Here is a 14,097-nt window from a genome sequence, read left to right as displayed (position 1 = left end):
AAGAACAGGTGCCTCATCCCATGCTAGGGCGACTGAAAGGGCTGGGGCTCTCCTGGGCTCCCTGTGACCCGGTTGTCAGAAGGCTCTGGGGGAAGAGCCACTGGGTGGGTGAGTTGCAGTGAGGGGTGGGGAGGGTCCACCTAGGGCCAAGGGCCTCAATTTCTGCTAAGCTTGTCCCTGAAAACTGGAGCAGGGGGATCACGGAAGCCCCGTCCTCCAGAAGGTGGCGGGGGACAGCATCCTTCACCTTGAGGCTCAAGGGCAACAGGGCTGACAAATACCAAGTCTCATCCCAGTTACCGTTTATTCCCCTGCCCCCTCCTGGGACCCCTGAAGTCTTTCCAGAAAACTCAACAGACCCAAATCCCAGGCCCTCTTCCTGCCCCAGGCCCGGAGGAGGGGTGTTAGAGTCGCAGGAGCGATCACACGGCATCTGGCAGGAAGATGGGCAGCAGTCGGCCCTCAGGACCCATCTTGGCCTGTCTGGGTGGCCCTGCTCCAGCCTCAGATGACACTGGTCCTGCAGGTACCCCGGCTCTGCTCCGAGGGGCTGGCCTTGGTGCCGCTGCTGAAGGAGCCGAGGGCCACCGGGTGCAGTGGGAGCTCACGCAGGTGCCACTGCCGCCACTTCTTCTGAACCTCCAGCTGCACCTGCCCCCAGAGACCAGCTGTCACCCGGAGGGAAAGATGACCCTTGCCCAGGGTCCTGCTCCCCTGGGGCCTCGTTCGGGCTCTGCCACGTCTGCCCAGCGGGCATGCCTCCCCCTCCTGCAGGCCGCTCATAGATTTACCATCTCGACTCCCATTCAAGTGGGGCAACACCGCATCTAAGTAACGTCAACTGCGCAGCCTCTGTGCCAGGAGCCTCACGTCCCGGCAGTGCTCTGGGCAGGGCGGAGACCTCAAGCTAAGGGCGCAGCCCCCTGCCCTGCCAGGAGTCACACCCTTTGGAGGTCTCAGAGGACGGAGCAGCAAACATTTCACCTGAGTCACTCATTTTACAGGTGAGAGGCCTGAGGCCCAGAGCAGGGCAGTGACTGGCGTCACCCATCGAGCAAGCGGACAGTCATCAGCCTCGGTTAGGGCTGGGGCGCCTGCACTTGCCCCCATTTCCTGAACGTGCCCAAGGATAAGAAGCACCTGGAGTGCTAGTTAAGACGTTCTCAGCCTCCAGCCCGGACTGACGGGACCTATTTTTGCTGGTTTAGAAACAGGGTAGGAACCAGCAGTTGTTTTAACAAGGCCTGCAGGCGATCCTGGGGCCCCCAGGAGGTGAGCCCAGACTCCCGGAAGACAGGCCCAAGCCAGGAGGGCCCGGCCTCCCCCACCAACGCCACACCCCACTCCCCACCACCCCTTCCAGGTACGGCTGTGAGGGAGCTCCCCTGCGCCCGGGCAGCCCAGGACACTCACCTCCCCATTGAGGAAGCAGTAGAGAACGGCCACCACCAGGCCCTGCGGAAGAAGCAGGGCAACGGGATGAGTGCGGGCCCAGCACCCAGCCTCCTACCCGCCTGGGTCCTCTCATCACCAGCCCCAAGCTCACTGCTCCCCACAGCTGTTGCAGAGCCTCCCCGCGCCTCTCCCCCCTCCAGGGGAAGTGGAGGCTTCCTCTTCCGGCCCTCAGTGCCCCTAGCTGTGCTGGCATCACCCACAGGCTGACGCCCTTGGGGGCAAGGACCGCCCCCGTGTCCAGGGAGGGCCCCTGCACCAGGGTGGTGTCAGTTACATCAAGTGCAGGCCACAGGGACCAGGCAGGTCACCGGAATCAGTGGGGCGGGCCATCTGGGAGAGGCAGGAGCAATGGCACCCGAGCGACGCCCATCCGCCCGAGCTCAGCGGGTGGGGCAGCCCACGGGAGCCCCTGGGCCTCGGTGGGCTCATCTGCAAGACAGCTGGAAATCTGGAGAGATTTAAACAGGGCCAGCTAATCAAGTTGAAAGACAAATGTGTAGCCATGTGGTCAGAACAGCCGGCGTGCAGGTCGCAGGCAGGTACCGGCCAGACAACAGTGGGGCATGATCCCCCCTCATGTCCAGGTCAGAGGCCTCAGGGCTACGTATGCTTTAGGTTCCCTGGGACGGTGGGGGTCTGTGCCTACCAGGACCCTCCCTCCCTAGCATCCGGAGCTCCTCTCTTCCCAGTGGTACCCCCGGAATCCTGGCGTGGAGCCTGCCAGGCAGGGCTGCGGGCTGAGATGCAGGATCTGAGCCGAAGAGGTTTGCGTGGAACCGTGAGCTATGAGCAGGGTCTCGCAGTCCGGATGCCCTGCTCACCTCAGGGCCCTCCGAGGGCCAGCCTGTCCTTCCTAACAAGCCCCTGCCCTCAGGCTCCCCACAGAGGCCTGGGTGCCACAGCCCCTCCCCCCAGTGCCAGCCAGGCCTGCCCCTAGCTACTTAGGACATGGACAGGACCCCAGAGGGGGATGAACCAGCCTGTTTATGGTGGGCTTCCTCCACACGACTGCTCAGGAGTCCTGGTGGTTTTTTGTTTTGTTTTTTAATTTATTTAGTTTTTTTAAATTTTTAGCCGCATTGGGTCTTCGTTGTGGTGCGCGGGCTTCTCATTGCTGTCGCTTCTCTTGTTGCAGAGCATGGGCTCTAGGCGCACGGGCTTCAGTAGTTGTGGCACTCGGGCTCAGTAGTTGTGGCGCACGGGCTTAGTTGCTCCGCAGCATGTGGGATCTTCCCGGACCAGGGCTCGAACCCGTGTCTCCTACATTGGCAGGTGGATTCTTAACCACTGCGCCACCACAGAAGCCCAGTCCTGGTGGTTTAACAAGAGTTACAAACTAGAAGGATCTGCTCTAAGAGTCTCAGGTGTGGTTGATGCCACATGGAATGGGGACCACGGGAGTGGGGCAGGAACACGGACTCAAGGTAGCGGTTTTCATGTTTTGCCACACGTTAGAATCACCTGGGAGCTCTGGCCCAGGGTGCACTCTGTGCCCCAACTCCGAATGTCTGGGGTGAGACCATCAGCAGCTCTGAAAGATGGTTCAAAGGGGCACCATTGATGAGGAGCCGCTGTCAGAGGGTGTGAAAGTCGGGCTTTGAAATAAACGAGAGCTGGGTTTGGGGCGCAGCTTAGCCTGTGTAATTTTGGGCTTCTGGTTTCCAGGTGCTTCATTCAATCCTTGCAGAGCCCTAGGATGTGGGTGGGGAGGACCCCTGTTTCACAGGTGAGGGACTGAGTCCTGGGTCGGCAGGCCGGGAGCTGGTGGTCAGGCTGCTGCCACCTCACTGGACCAGGGCTGCCCCAGCCTCAAAGGTCCGGAGACACAGTCTCACTGTTGAGGTGGGGGCAGCCCTGGGTGAGGGCTGGTTAGACGTGCCCCAGGTATGCAGAGGGCAGCCTGCCTCAGCCAGCAAGCTTCAGAAATTCCACGGTTTGTATACAATCATTAAGAATATGCAGTCTTGGACTTCCCTGGCTCTGCAACAAGAGAAGCCATAGCAATAAGCCTGTGCACCGCAACGAAGAGTAGCCCCCGCTCACCGCAACTAGAGGAAGCCCGTGAGCAGCAACAAAGACCCAACGCAGCCAAAAATAAATTTAAAAAATAATAATAAAGAATATGCAGTATTTGAAGAATTTTAATGACCTGGAGAAATGTTCATGATGGAATGATAAAGAATTAAACAGAACAAGGAGGATATAAAACCACACGTCCCAATCTCAATTTTGTGTGTGTACATGTGTGTGTACATGTGTGTGTCTTCTTGGATAGAAAAGAGACAGAAGTAAACACACTGACATTTTAACAGAGGTCATTATATCGGGTTATGAGATTATGGATGGATTTTCCTTTTTCTTTTCCTTATTTTCCAAATTTTCCTCAATAAGCAAGTATTTCTACAATTAGGAGGAGCTAATAAACTTTCGTTTTTAGAAATATATGACAGTGATCATGGCATTATGGTTCTGTATGTGTTCTTTAAGCTCTCGTCTCTTAGAAATACATACTAAAATATTTACATTTGAAATACAACGATGGCTTGGGGTTGCTTAAAATGATGAGGGTGGGTGGTGGTAGAGGTGAAACAGGACAGGCCATGAAAGGGTAAGGGTCACACGGAGGTTCATTATATCGTCCACTTCACTTTTGTATTATGGAAAATTTTTTCCATAATACAAAATTTAAAAAATATGCATACAGTATAAATGTATAATATATAATAAAATGATATCTGTTTGTATTTGAACAGTGGTTCTTTTTTTTGAAAGAAGTCTTAAAGATCCTTTTTCTCTGTAAACATTTCTATGGGAACATTTAGGAAGGCGCTTTGGTTTCCTCTTAACAAGCATTTCCCCAGAGAGGAGGCGAACGGCCTTCACGAGCAGTCTGCAGCCCCAGCCGCAAGCCCAGCTCCAGAGACAGGAGGTCCCCTTCCACGCAGGATGACACCTGGGTCTCCAGGTCCTCAGCGGGGTCACTACCCACTTCTGTTGACCGGGTCATGACCTTCCACCCATCTGGACCTGGACCCCCCCACCTGCTAAAGGGGCCATGGTGAGCCCAGCCTCCCGCAAGTTACGTGGAAGCTTCCTGGCCCAGAGGAAAAGATCACGGATTACACAGGAGACTAGGTGCTCTGTGGGTCTGGGGGGCTGGCAGGGGTCTCTGGGCGGAGAAGAGGCTCTGCGGGAGTGAAGGGGACAGCCCTGGGGGGGGGGGGGCGGGTCTGAAGGCACGGCTTAGGGCCAGACCCCACTCAGGAACGTGCTCCCAGTGACGCGTCCTCCCTGGAACAGGAGCGTGACAGGAGGACCGCCCTGGGCACACCCGTCCTGAATAGAACTCCGGGAGTGAGGGCGGCCGCGGCCTGCCCAGGCGAGGAAGACTGTGGGATGGTCAGTGTTGTTGAGGACAGGCTGGCTCCTTCCGGGAAACCCACTGGGAGAGAGTTCTCTCAGGCCTCTCCCTAGGGACTAGCCTGTTTTCATCTAAATCTTGAAACAGAGTGTGTTTCTGTCTTTGCTTTGGCTACTGGGAAGCTCCAAACCAAATTTATGACACACCTCTGCCACCTTCAGAAAATTTCATCAAATTTGTTTCTGTGTATGAACTCAGTTTTGGCTTTATTTTCTTTATTCGCTGATCCAATCTACTTATTTTTTTGTCCTTTGTATGTTTTCCCTGAAAGCTACATCATATTATTTTTGGAAGGAGATAGTTATGAGTAAATAAACAAATAACACTGTGACGTTTGGGATTCATGTTAAAAGCCCCTTCTGTCCAAACAGGTTTACTATATTTTTTAACTTTACAACATCTTGTTGAATTAGAAGGTAGGTGGTTTCTCCCCTCCCTTTGTTTTCTTTTTTTAAAGTTGGCTTTTATTTTTAGTAAATTGTGTATGTAATTGGTTTCAAAGAGTCAAATGTCTCTTGTCACAAAAAAAAGAAAAGAAAAAACTGTAAGCTCCTGACACCCCTGCCCCCATTTCCTGTTCCTCAGAGGCAACGACTTGGAACTCTCTTGACTGATTCTCAATTATATGCTGATGTTGCTACTTCTGAATTTTTCAGCTTGGGGCGGTTTCTGTGCACTTCCCAGTGTGGAGATGAGGCTATCATTCTTTCGCACAGCCTTCCACCTCCGGCCCACGCCCCCACTACGCTAGTCTTCCTGTCCTACTCCTTGATGGCTGAGCCCCAGCCCTCTGCGGTTACATTATTTTGACTCTAATTACTGAGACTCGTGTGATCGTGTGTGCTGGCTTATGTTCCCTTTGTCTTCCCTGGAGTCAGTCTCTCTCTCCTTACTTGCATCTCCCACCCTCACGTGACTGGTGGGGAACTTGGGTCCCACTGAGGGTCACGCAGCACGGTGAGGTCCTGCCCCTGCCTCTCTTGGGTCTCTGCCAAACGAGGCAGAGGGATGCCTCCGGGAAGATCTGGCTTTCGGCCTCTCCATTTTTCTCTCAGGAGAGAGAGAACACCTCTTCCCACCGTAAAGTCACAGTCTGGAGCTTACCTGGAATGAGCCAAGGGCCAATTCAAAGAATAGCTGCGTCTCCATGGCATCCTCCGGGGAGAAGGCAAAGATTATGTAGTGGACTCCGAAGAGGGGGACCAGCAGGAGGGTGGACTTGGCCAGGCGCCTGAGGACACAGAGGCGCTGCAGTCTCAGGCCCCTCCACACCCAGGGGCCTCCCTTCTCGCCTGACCGCAGGAGGCTTTGCAGCAGCGTCCCAGCTGCTTGTTTGTTTTTACTTCCGTTTTGGAAAGTCCCAACTCCAACGTACCCGTCGCCCGGATTCAATACTTATCAGTCCACGGCCAGTCCCCAAATTTCTGTTCATGCACCCTATCAGCAAAACGCTTTGAACCCACACCCACATGAATAACTTTATTGATTTATACCATATCTGCATGTATTACTATCACTCTGTGTCTAATATATTATTAGCAAAACCAGCATTTCCATTTGTTTGATAATAAATATCTGTAAGGAGAAGCTCTTTTGTTTTCTCCCCAGGTTAGGGTTGCCAAATTTAGCAAAGAAAAATACAGGATACCCAGTTCAATTTGAATTTCAGATAAACAATGGGTAGTGTTTTTTTTGGTGTAAGTACTAAAAAATTGTTGTTTATCCAAAATTCAAATTAAACTGGGCATCCTGTATTTTATCTGGCAACTCTGTCCTGGATCCCCAGCTGCCCCCTACTTTGGAGCCACTACTCTAGTGACATCCTGGGGAATCTGTCACCCAGTAATCCAGGCCTCTGCCAGATTCTCAAAACTCAGACCATGACAGAGAAAGCCTCTGTTGGACACTGATTTGTCTTCAACACTTGTCATGGGCTGAACTGTGTTCCCCCAGAATTTTAAGTTGAAGCTCTAAGCCCTAGTACCTCAGAATGTGACTGTACTTGCAGACAGGGACCAGTTTAAATGAGACCATCAGGGTGGGACCATAGTCCAGCCAACTGGTGTCCTTGTAAGAAGAGACACCAGGGATGCAGGTGCACAGAGAAAAGGCCACGTGAGGACCCAGCGAGGAGGTGGCCGTTTACAAGCCAAGGAGACAGACCTCAGGAGAAACCAAACCTGCCAACACCTTGATCCTGGACTTCCAGCCTCCAGAACTGTGAGTAAACAAACTTCTCTTATTTAAGCCAGCCAATCTGTGGTATCTTATTGTGGCAGGCTGTGCAGACTAACACAGCACCTTTCTTGAACATCTTAAAGGTTTAAAGTATTTTTGGATCACATTATCTTGAAAATCTGCTGAAAGCTAAGGTCTGGTGAAAGCTACGGTCTAGCGAAAGCTGGAAAATACAGTCCACCCTCGGCCTCCACGGGGATTGGTTCCAGACTCTCCGCAGACACCAAAATCCTTGGATGCTCAAGTCGTTTATGTAACATGGGGTAGCATTTGCATATAACCTACGCACATTTCCCCATGTATTTAAGTCATCTTTAGATTACGTATAATACCTCCTACAATGAAAATGTTCTGACTGGGAATTTTTTTCCCAAATATTTTCGATCTGCAATCCAAGGTTGGCTGAATCCTCAGATGCAAAACCCACAGACAAGGAGGGCCACTGTCCCTGTAAAGATTTGAATGTGGGTCCCCGAAGCCCACTCTCTGACTCCCTAGCCTTGTCCCAAGGGTAAGATCTCTGCCTCCTGGGATCCTGCTTAGATTTCTTTTCTCCCCACCCCTGGGGCCGGGTCTCAGGGTCACGTGGACCCACTCTCCCTTCCCCTGGTCCACTGTAAACTTCCAGGTCCCGGCTTTTCCTTTTCCTCCACCTCCACCAGTGCCCAGCGCCAGCTGGGTAAACAGTAGGCGCTCGGTAAATGCCCGCTGACTGAGCGAGCGTGCCTAGGTCTTTGCCCTCCACTTACTTATAATGGTTCCCTTCACTTCCTCTTGTTTCTTGAGTTCTAAGTTTTCTCATCAGGATCCTTAGGATGTTTATAAAAAGGATGAAATTAATCTGTAAAACACAAGGCAGAGGCGGGGCTAAAGGTGATTTGCTTTCCCAGCACCTCTCCAGGTCCTGACCCCTGGCCCTGGCCCCTGGGCGGGGAAGGCACTGCAGACCACACCAGGACAGCTCATCACTCCCTCCGCCACCCCCAGTCCTGGTGAAACACACTGTCTAGGCAGGGGTGGCTGCCACAGCACCGCCCCCCGCCCCTGGGATTCCGGAGCTCTGAGGTCTGCTCAGTTGCAGCATGGATTACTCACACTTGGAACGCGTTGGAATCTTGTTAAACGGCAGACCTGGAGTAGGCCTGAGATTCTGCATCTCTAGCAAGCTCCAGGGAATGAATGCCAAAGCAGGTCCTTGGACTACGCTTTGAGTAGCAAAGGCTTTATAGCAGAGGTTCTCAAAGTTTAAGGTGCAGATTGCTGGGCTCCACCCCCAAGGTTATGGTTTAGTAAATGCAAATGAGATTTGCTTTTCTTTTCTTTTTTTTGGCCACACCACATGGCTTGCAGGATCTTAGTTCCCCAACCAAGCCCTCGGCAGTGAAAGCACGGAGTCCTAGCCACTGGACCGCCAGGGAATTCCCAAGATTTGCATTTTTAACGAGCTCTCAGGTGAAGCTGCTGGTTTCGGGACCACACTTTGAGAACCACTGCTTCGGAGGCTCACAGACTCTCTGCAGGTCAATCACCAGCTCCGGGAAGCCTTCTTGATTACCTCCTTTTCCTGATTCACTGTAGTTAGGGATGCTGCTGCTTGTCAGAGCACTTGGAATACTTGAAAGGGGCCGAATGCAAGCATCTGGGTGTGTCCACTAATCACCAAGTCAATCCCAACTTTCTAAAGGACAGGAACGGAGTCTATTTCTTTTGCTGTCCCCTTCCCCAACTCCAGTGCCCAGTGCCAGCAACACTATGAAGTTGCCCGTGCGTCGGCCCCTCTCCTCCCCTCCCCCACCAGCTCTAGAATCATTTTGCAGAAGCAGGATCAGTGGAGCTGACTGGCTGGGCCCCCTCATTGTTCAGACAAGTAGCCTGGGGCCTGGGGACGCTGGCCAGAAGACCCAGGATTAGTGGCCTGTCTGGGACCCCAGCCCAGCGCCCCTGCTTCAGGACACTTCTCAGCTCGCTGTTTGTGCATCTTGCTCTAAGCCATGCGTGGTGTAAACTAACAAAGGCTCTTTTACCTTATTTCATTTTTTGCCTTTGAATTGTATTTCATTTCATAGGGAGAACTTGAAAGCAAGAGGGAAAATCTTAACTATCCCAAGGATGAGTGTTAAATAGTGGAATTCTAGGCCCCGTGGCAGGCTGGCAGGGAGAAACTTTGCATCAGGAGTGCCCACCCAACCTCCGTCAGTCACTGGAGAGACTAGTCTTGTGAAAGCAGCCTGGGCCCTGGGGCTCTCGCGGGCTGGGCTGTCCAAGCCCCACAATTGCAGCAGGGAAACTGGCTCAGTGTTATGCAGCTACAGCACATCAGCTGGTCAAATAATTTCAAACGACGTGGGAAAGACTACATCTATTGCTAAGTGAAAAGAACAAACTGGGACACAAAACTACACTGAGCATTTTTGAAAAAGTACATGTGCTCAAAGAAAAAAATAGGAAGGAAAAGCACATGATCACAATGTGCATCTAGGTACTAAAAATATGGGTGATTTTATTCCCTTTTTAAAAATATATTTTGTATTTTCCAATTTTTTTTTTTTTTTTTTTTTGTGGTACACGGGCCTCTCACTGATGTGGCCTCTCCCGTTGCGGAGCACAGGCTCCAGACGCGCAGGCTCAGCGGCCATGGCTCACGGGCCCAGCCGCTCCGCGGCATGTGGGATCTTCCCGGAGTGGGTCACGAACCCACGTCCCCTGCATCGGCAGGCGGACTCTCAACCACTGCGCCACCAGGGAAGCCCGTATTTTCCAATTTTTTACATGAATTCCATTATTTTTATTTTAGAAATGACAATATATTTTGATTTTACAGAAAAACAAGTACCTTCTTATTAAAACACAGTGATAGAGTCAATACTTTTCCACCACATTATCAACCTAATAAAAAAGGTTCTGACATTATCTAAATGTGACAAGCTGACAAAAAACAACTTTTGGTGAATAATAGCAGATTTCATTATACTGTTTTCAGCCTATTGACTATAGTAGGAAATGAAAGCTTAATATCTTTCATTATCCCTTAAGCTTCAATTTAGTCAGATTATAAAACACCATGCTAAGGTTAGCAAATAAAAATGATAATCAAATTATTTGTTACCATAAAATGACTTTGGGGAGCAAACATAAAGTCTTGTTTAAAGTACTAGATACTCCCTGTGCTAGCAGTACACTCTGCATTACTACCATATCAGACGCCCTCTTCCCTGAGTGGTTCCAGATTAATGAATGGCCCTCACACCTGCTAAGAAAAGCAGAAATAGGAAGTCGTTATACTCTCCTGAGCTACTCAGTGGCCTAATGTGGCTGCTACTCGGATTTCTCTACAATTTCCAGCTCTCCTATTGCAAGTTGAGATGGTAGGTAGGATCAAATAAAATTCTATTATTTTTGGGAAAAAAAGAAGGTGGTCATGGATGGCCCCAGGAGGCGAGCCAGTCAGCCATCAGCAGAGGAGGGGGCTGCTGCCCTGTCCTGCCCTCCTGTGAGCCCAGGAGGGGCATGTTCTGTCACCTGGCTCTGCAGCTTTGGCATTCCTCTGAGCCTGTGCACATTACTTCCGGGAAGGGGCTGCCCCAGTGTGCCCCCCACCCCCTGTGTCTTTCTTGTTCTTATCCAGGCCCACAGGCTCAGCTAAGGGCCTCTGGATTGCAGAGCCCAATCACCTGGTAACTGAAAACCAAGACGAGCCCCCAGGCCCCTCCCCAAGACAAGGAGACCCTGCATCTCTGCTATCACAGTTTTTAGAAAGCTCCCAGGTTGAGAGTCTAGTCAGGGTTGAGACCCCTGAGCTCCCCTGTCCACGAGTCCCTCCTGAATCTCTCCGCTGGGGCCACCCCTCCGGGCCTGTCCCCGTCACAGCACCACAGAGGCCCAAGACCAGTTTGGCACTTGGCTTTCCCCAAGTGCAACCCCCCTCCTGTAATCCCAGCTCAGTGAGTCTGCCCACTTTAACCAGAGAACACCAAGAAAAATGATCAGGCACCAATGTTCTGAACCAGTGGAGGGGGAATCTCAGGCCAGCCTGAGCCAGCCAGTTCGGGTAAGGAGCTCTGCTCGCCACACTGCAACTGCCACCGTGGACCAGGCGAAGGCAAGCTCTTGCCGCCTGCCTCATTGCCCCCGGACCACTGCGGGGGCTGGGCTGCCACTGCCCAGCCCCCGGAAGGTCTGGTTTATCCCTCTGCACACCCAGAGGCAGCAATGCTGGCCTTGACCTGGCCCTCTGCCCTGCAAGCCGGTCCTGTTTTGGTCTCTCCCACTGGAGCCCAGCTCAGGGGGATGGCCACTTACCAGGACGGAGACGATCACAGGCCCTCGAATGACCCACCAGATGGATGCGTTGGCATTGATGTCCCAGCACCTAGGGAGGGACAGCCAGGCATCACAAGGAGTGGGGAGCTGGCTGACCAGAAGAGACTAGTTCACTGACGTCCCCTTTGCGGGAAGGACCCACACTGAGGTCCTCACCCCAGAGGCTGTGTGCTCAGCACCCTGAGAAATGACTGTCCTCTGCTGCCCAGGAGCACTGCCGGGGCCAAGGGAGCATCTGGGGAGCAGAAGCGTGTGGACCTGAGATGGAAGATTCTGGACCCCAAAGCCAGCATGCTGTCAGAATGCATCGGGGAGCATGGTGGCCAGGCAGGTGACCTCAGGGAGTGAAGTGTCCGGGTGACTGACGTGTGACCTCGGCCCCAGGGCCATCAGGCACAGGGGCACTTGGCAACTGGAGAGCCCGTGCTTGGTCTAAGGAGGCCACAACTCCGTCCGGCTCATTTTTGCCACAAGGGCCCATAGGAATGTTGATAGAACTTTCCATTTGTTCTAAAGAAGCTGAAAATCCAGACTTTTTTTTAAGGGAATTTATATAATTAAAAGGATTATTTGGGGGGCTTCCCTGGTGGCACAATGGGTAAGAATCCGCCTGCCAATCCAGGGGACATGGGTTCGAGCCCTGGTCCGGGAAGACCCCACATGCCGCAGAGCGATGAAGCCTGTGTGCCACAACTACTGAGCCTGCGCTCTAGAGCCCACGAGCCACAACTCCTGAAGCCCGTGTGCCACAACTACTGAGCCGGCGTGCCTAGAGCCCATGCTCCGCAACAAGAGAAGCCACCGCAATGAGAAGCCCGCGCACCGCAACGAAAAGCAGCCCCCACTCGCCGCAACTAGAGAAAGCCCGCATGCAGCAATGAAGACCCAAAGCAGCCAAAAATAAATAAATAAAATAGATACAACATTAAAGAAATAAAAAACGTTTAAAAAAAGGGATTATTTTGGACTGAATTGGACTGCAAGACACGTGCACGCCTCGTCTGCCCTCGTCCACTCTCTGGCCTGGCTGTGTCATTACACTGATGACACACGGCCTCCCTCCCCCTCGGCCCGGCTGCTGCACCTCCTCCCGGGCTTCTTCCATGCTTTCCTTCCATGAGCCCGCTCCCAGGAACCCCCGGGCTTACCCTGTCCCTGAGCCCAAGTCTTTGGAGAACGAGACTAGAGCTCTTGGTGCCCGTCAGGGCTATAAGCCTGCTCTCCTGGGCCTGTGGGACTCACACACCCGTGTCAGAGGAGGGAGCTGCCAGGAGAGGAAGAGCTGGGCTGGTCCTTAGAGCAGCTGCCAGTGTTTCACAGCTCTCGTCGGGCACCTGACCCAACCGCAGAGTGGCTGGGCCGGCCCACCCCAGGAGGGCTGGGCATTCGGCAGCCTGCGCTGCAGAGAACTCGCCTGTGGCCCCAAGTGTGAGACACAGGCCTCTCCTAGGTAACAGCTCCAAAGGAGGGTCCGTCCTGCTGGAAGAGCTGGACAAGATAAAATATTCCCTCGTTACCTCTCTCCGTCCACCAGCTTACCCGACATCTTCCAGAAAGTGCCTGGTGACAGCCCACGAAGCAACAAAAATGGCTGGGGAACCTGAGGGTTAAAAGTAAAGGGGAGGGGGCAGAGAGGAGAGGACTCAATTTTCAGCACCCTTATGAGAGACCGGACAGTCAGTGATTCCAGGCCAGGGAGCAAGCAGGTGCCAAGGGCTGGTTGCCATGGAAACCCCCTTGCCATCCCGGGTAAATGTGCAGCCTCGCGCGTCAAGGGGGCCAAGGAACCCCTGAGAACGGAGGCAGGATCAGACAGGTCCTGAAGGCCACTGGGGGGCAGGGGGCTCCCGGGAGCTTTGGCCAGATTCCGGAGGACCTCTGCGGGGGAGAAGGGAGGGGACCAGGGCCCCTGGGCAGGCCCATGGAGCTTGTGGAGGCCACTGGTGGAGCCCCTTTCTCAAACTGGGATGTTTGGGGGGGGATACAAGGCCACAGGAGAACATTTAGTTTTATTTGAATATTGGTTTGTAAAAAGCTTGGCCATTCAACTGGTAATGTAAGCTATCAATGTTATGTAAACAAAAGTACATTTTGGACTAGAGAATTGTAAGCACACAGGAAATTTAAAGATGAAGTACAAGAACACTTCCCGACTTCTGGCTGAACATGACAAATCGCACTTACACATTTATCTCCGTTTCTCACTGAAGCCCCCCCAACACGAGAGTAAAGAAATAAAAAAGCTACAAGCTCATAAGCACAAAGAATGGGCAAGGAGGGTACAGTGCACGCGAGATGTCAGCACGCTTAGGAACCTGGGAGCTGGCAGAGGAGCAGTAACCGATGTCCCAGAGCAGACAAAGCTGAAACACAAGCGCGGCATGGGGGCTGCTGCTGGGAAGGCGCCCGGGCCCGGTGGTGAGGGCACCGGGGACGCCAGCAGGCAGGAGAGAGGGTGGGGCTGGAAGACAGGAAGCACGTAACCACCCCAGGTGGCCAGCACCACCATTCTACAGCCAAAGAGTTCATCCCCGACAGAAGGGCATTCTCTGGAGAAACAGAGCCAAGGGGAATGGGGCTCTGGCCCAGCAGAGGGTGGGAGGGGTACTCAGCTGGGCACGGGGACCAAGAGAGGATCTACACCTGTGCTGCCACGTGTGGCC

General features: G+C 53.0%; 1 protein-coding gene across 1 annotated transcript in view; it reads right to left on the bottom strand.

The window, feature by feature from the left end:
- Positions 1 to 287: 287 nt before the first annotated feature.
- The window catches only part of SCTR (secretin receptor), a 61,098-nt gene continuing 47,288 nt past the window's right edge, over positions 288 to 14,097 (bottom strand). Inside the window, exons 9-14 of the mRNA XM_067742381.1 lie at positions 12,974 to 13,034; positions 11,414 to 11,483; positions 7,864 to 7,955; positions 5,981 to 6,107; positions 1,414 to 1,455; positions 288 to 651 (exon numbers count right to left, since the gene is read on the bottom strand). Of these exons, the coding sequence (XP_067598482.1) occupies positions 505 to 651; positions 1,414 to 1,455; positions 5,981 to 6,107; positions 7,864 to 7,955; positions 11,414 to 11,483; positions 12,974 to 13,034 (539 nt within the window). The 3' untranslated portion in view covers positions 288 to 504. The remainder of the gene's footprint in view (positions 652 to 1,413; positions 1,456 to 5,980; positions 6,108 to 7,863; positions 7,956 to 11,413; positions 11,484 to 12,973; positions 13,035 to 14,097) is intronic.

Source organism: Pseudorca crassidens, chromosome 6, assembly GCF_039906515.1.
Source record: "Pseudorca crassidens isolate mPseCra1 chromosome 6, mPseCra1.hap1, whole genome shotgun sequence".
NCBI classification, from domain to species: domain Eukaryota; kingdom Metazoa; phylum Chordata; class Mammalia; order Artiodactyla; family Delphinidae; genus Pseudorca; species Pseudorca crassidens.
This window is presented reverse-complemented; position numbering and strand designations above follow the sequence as displayed.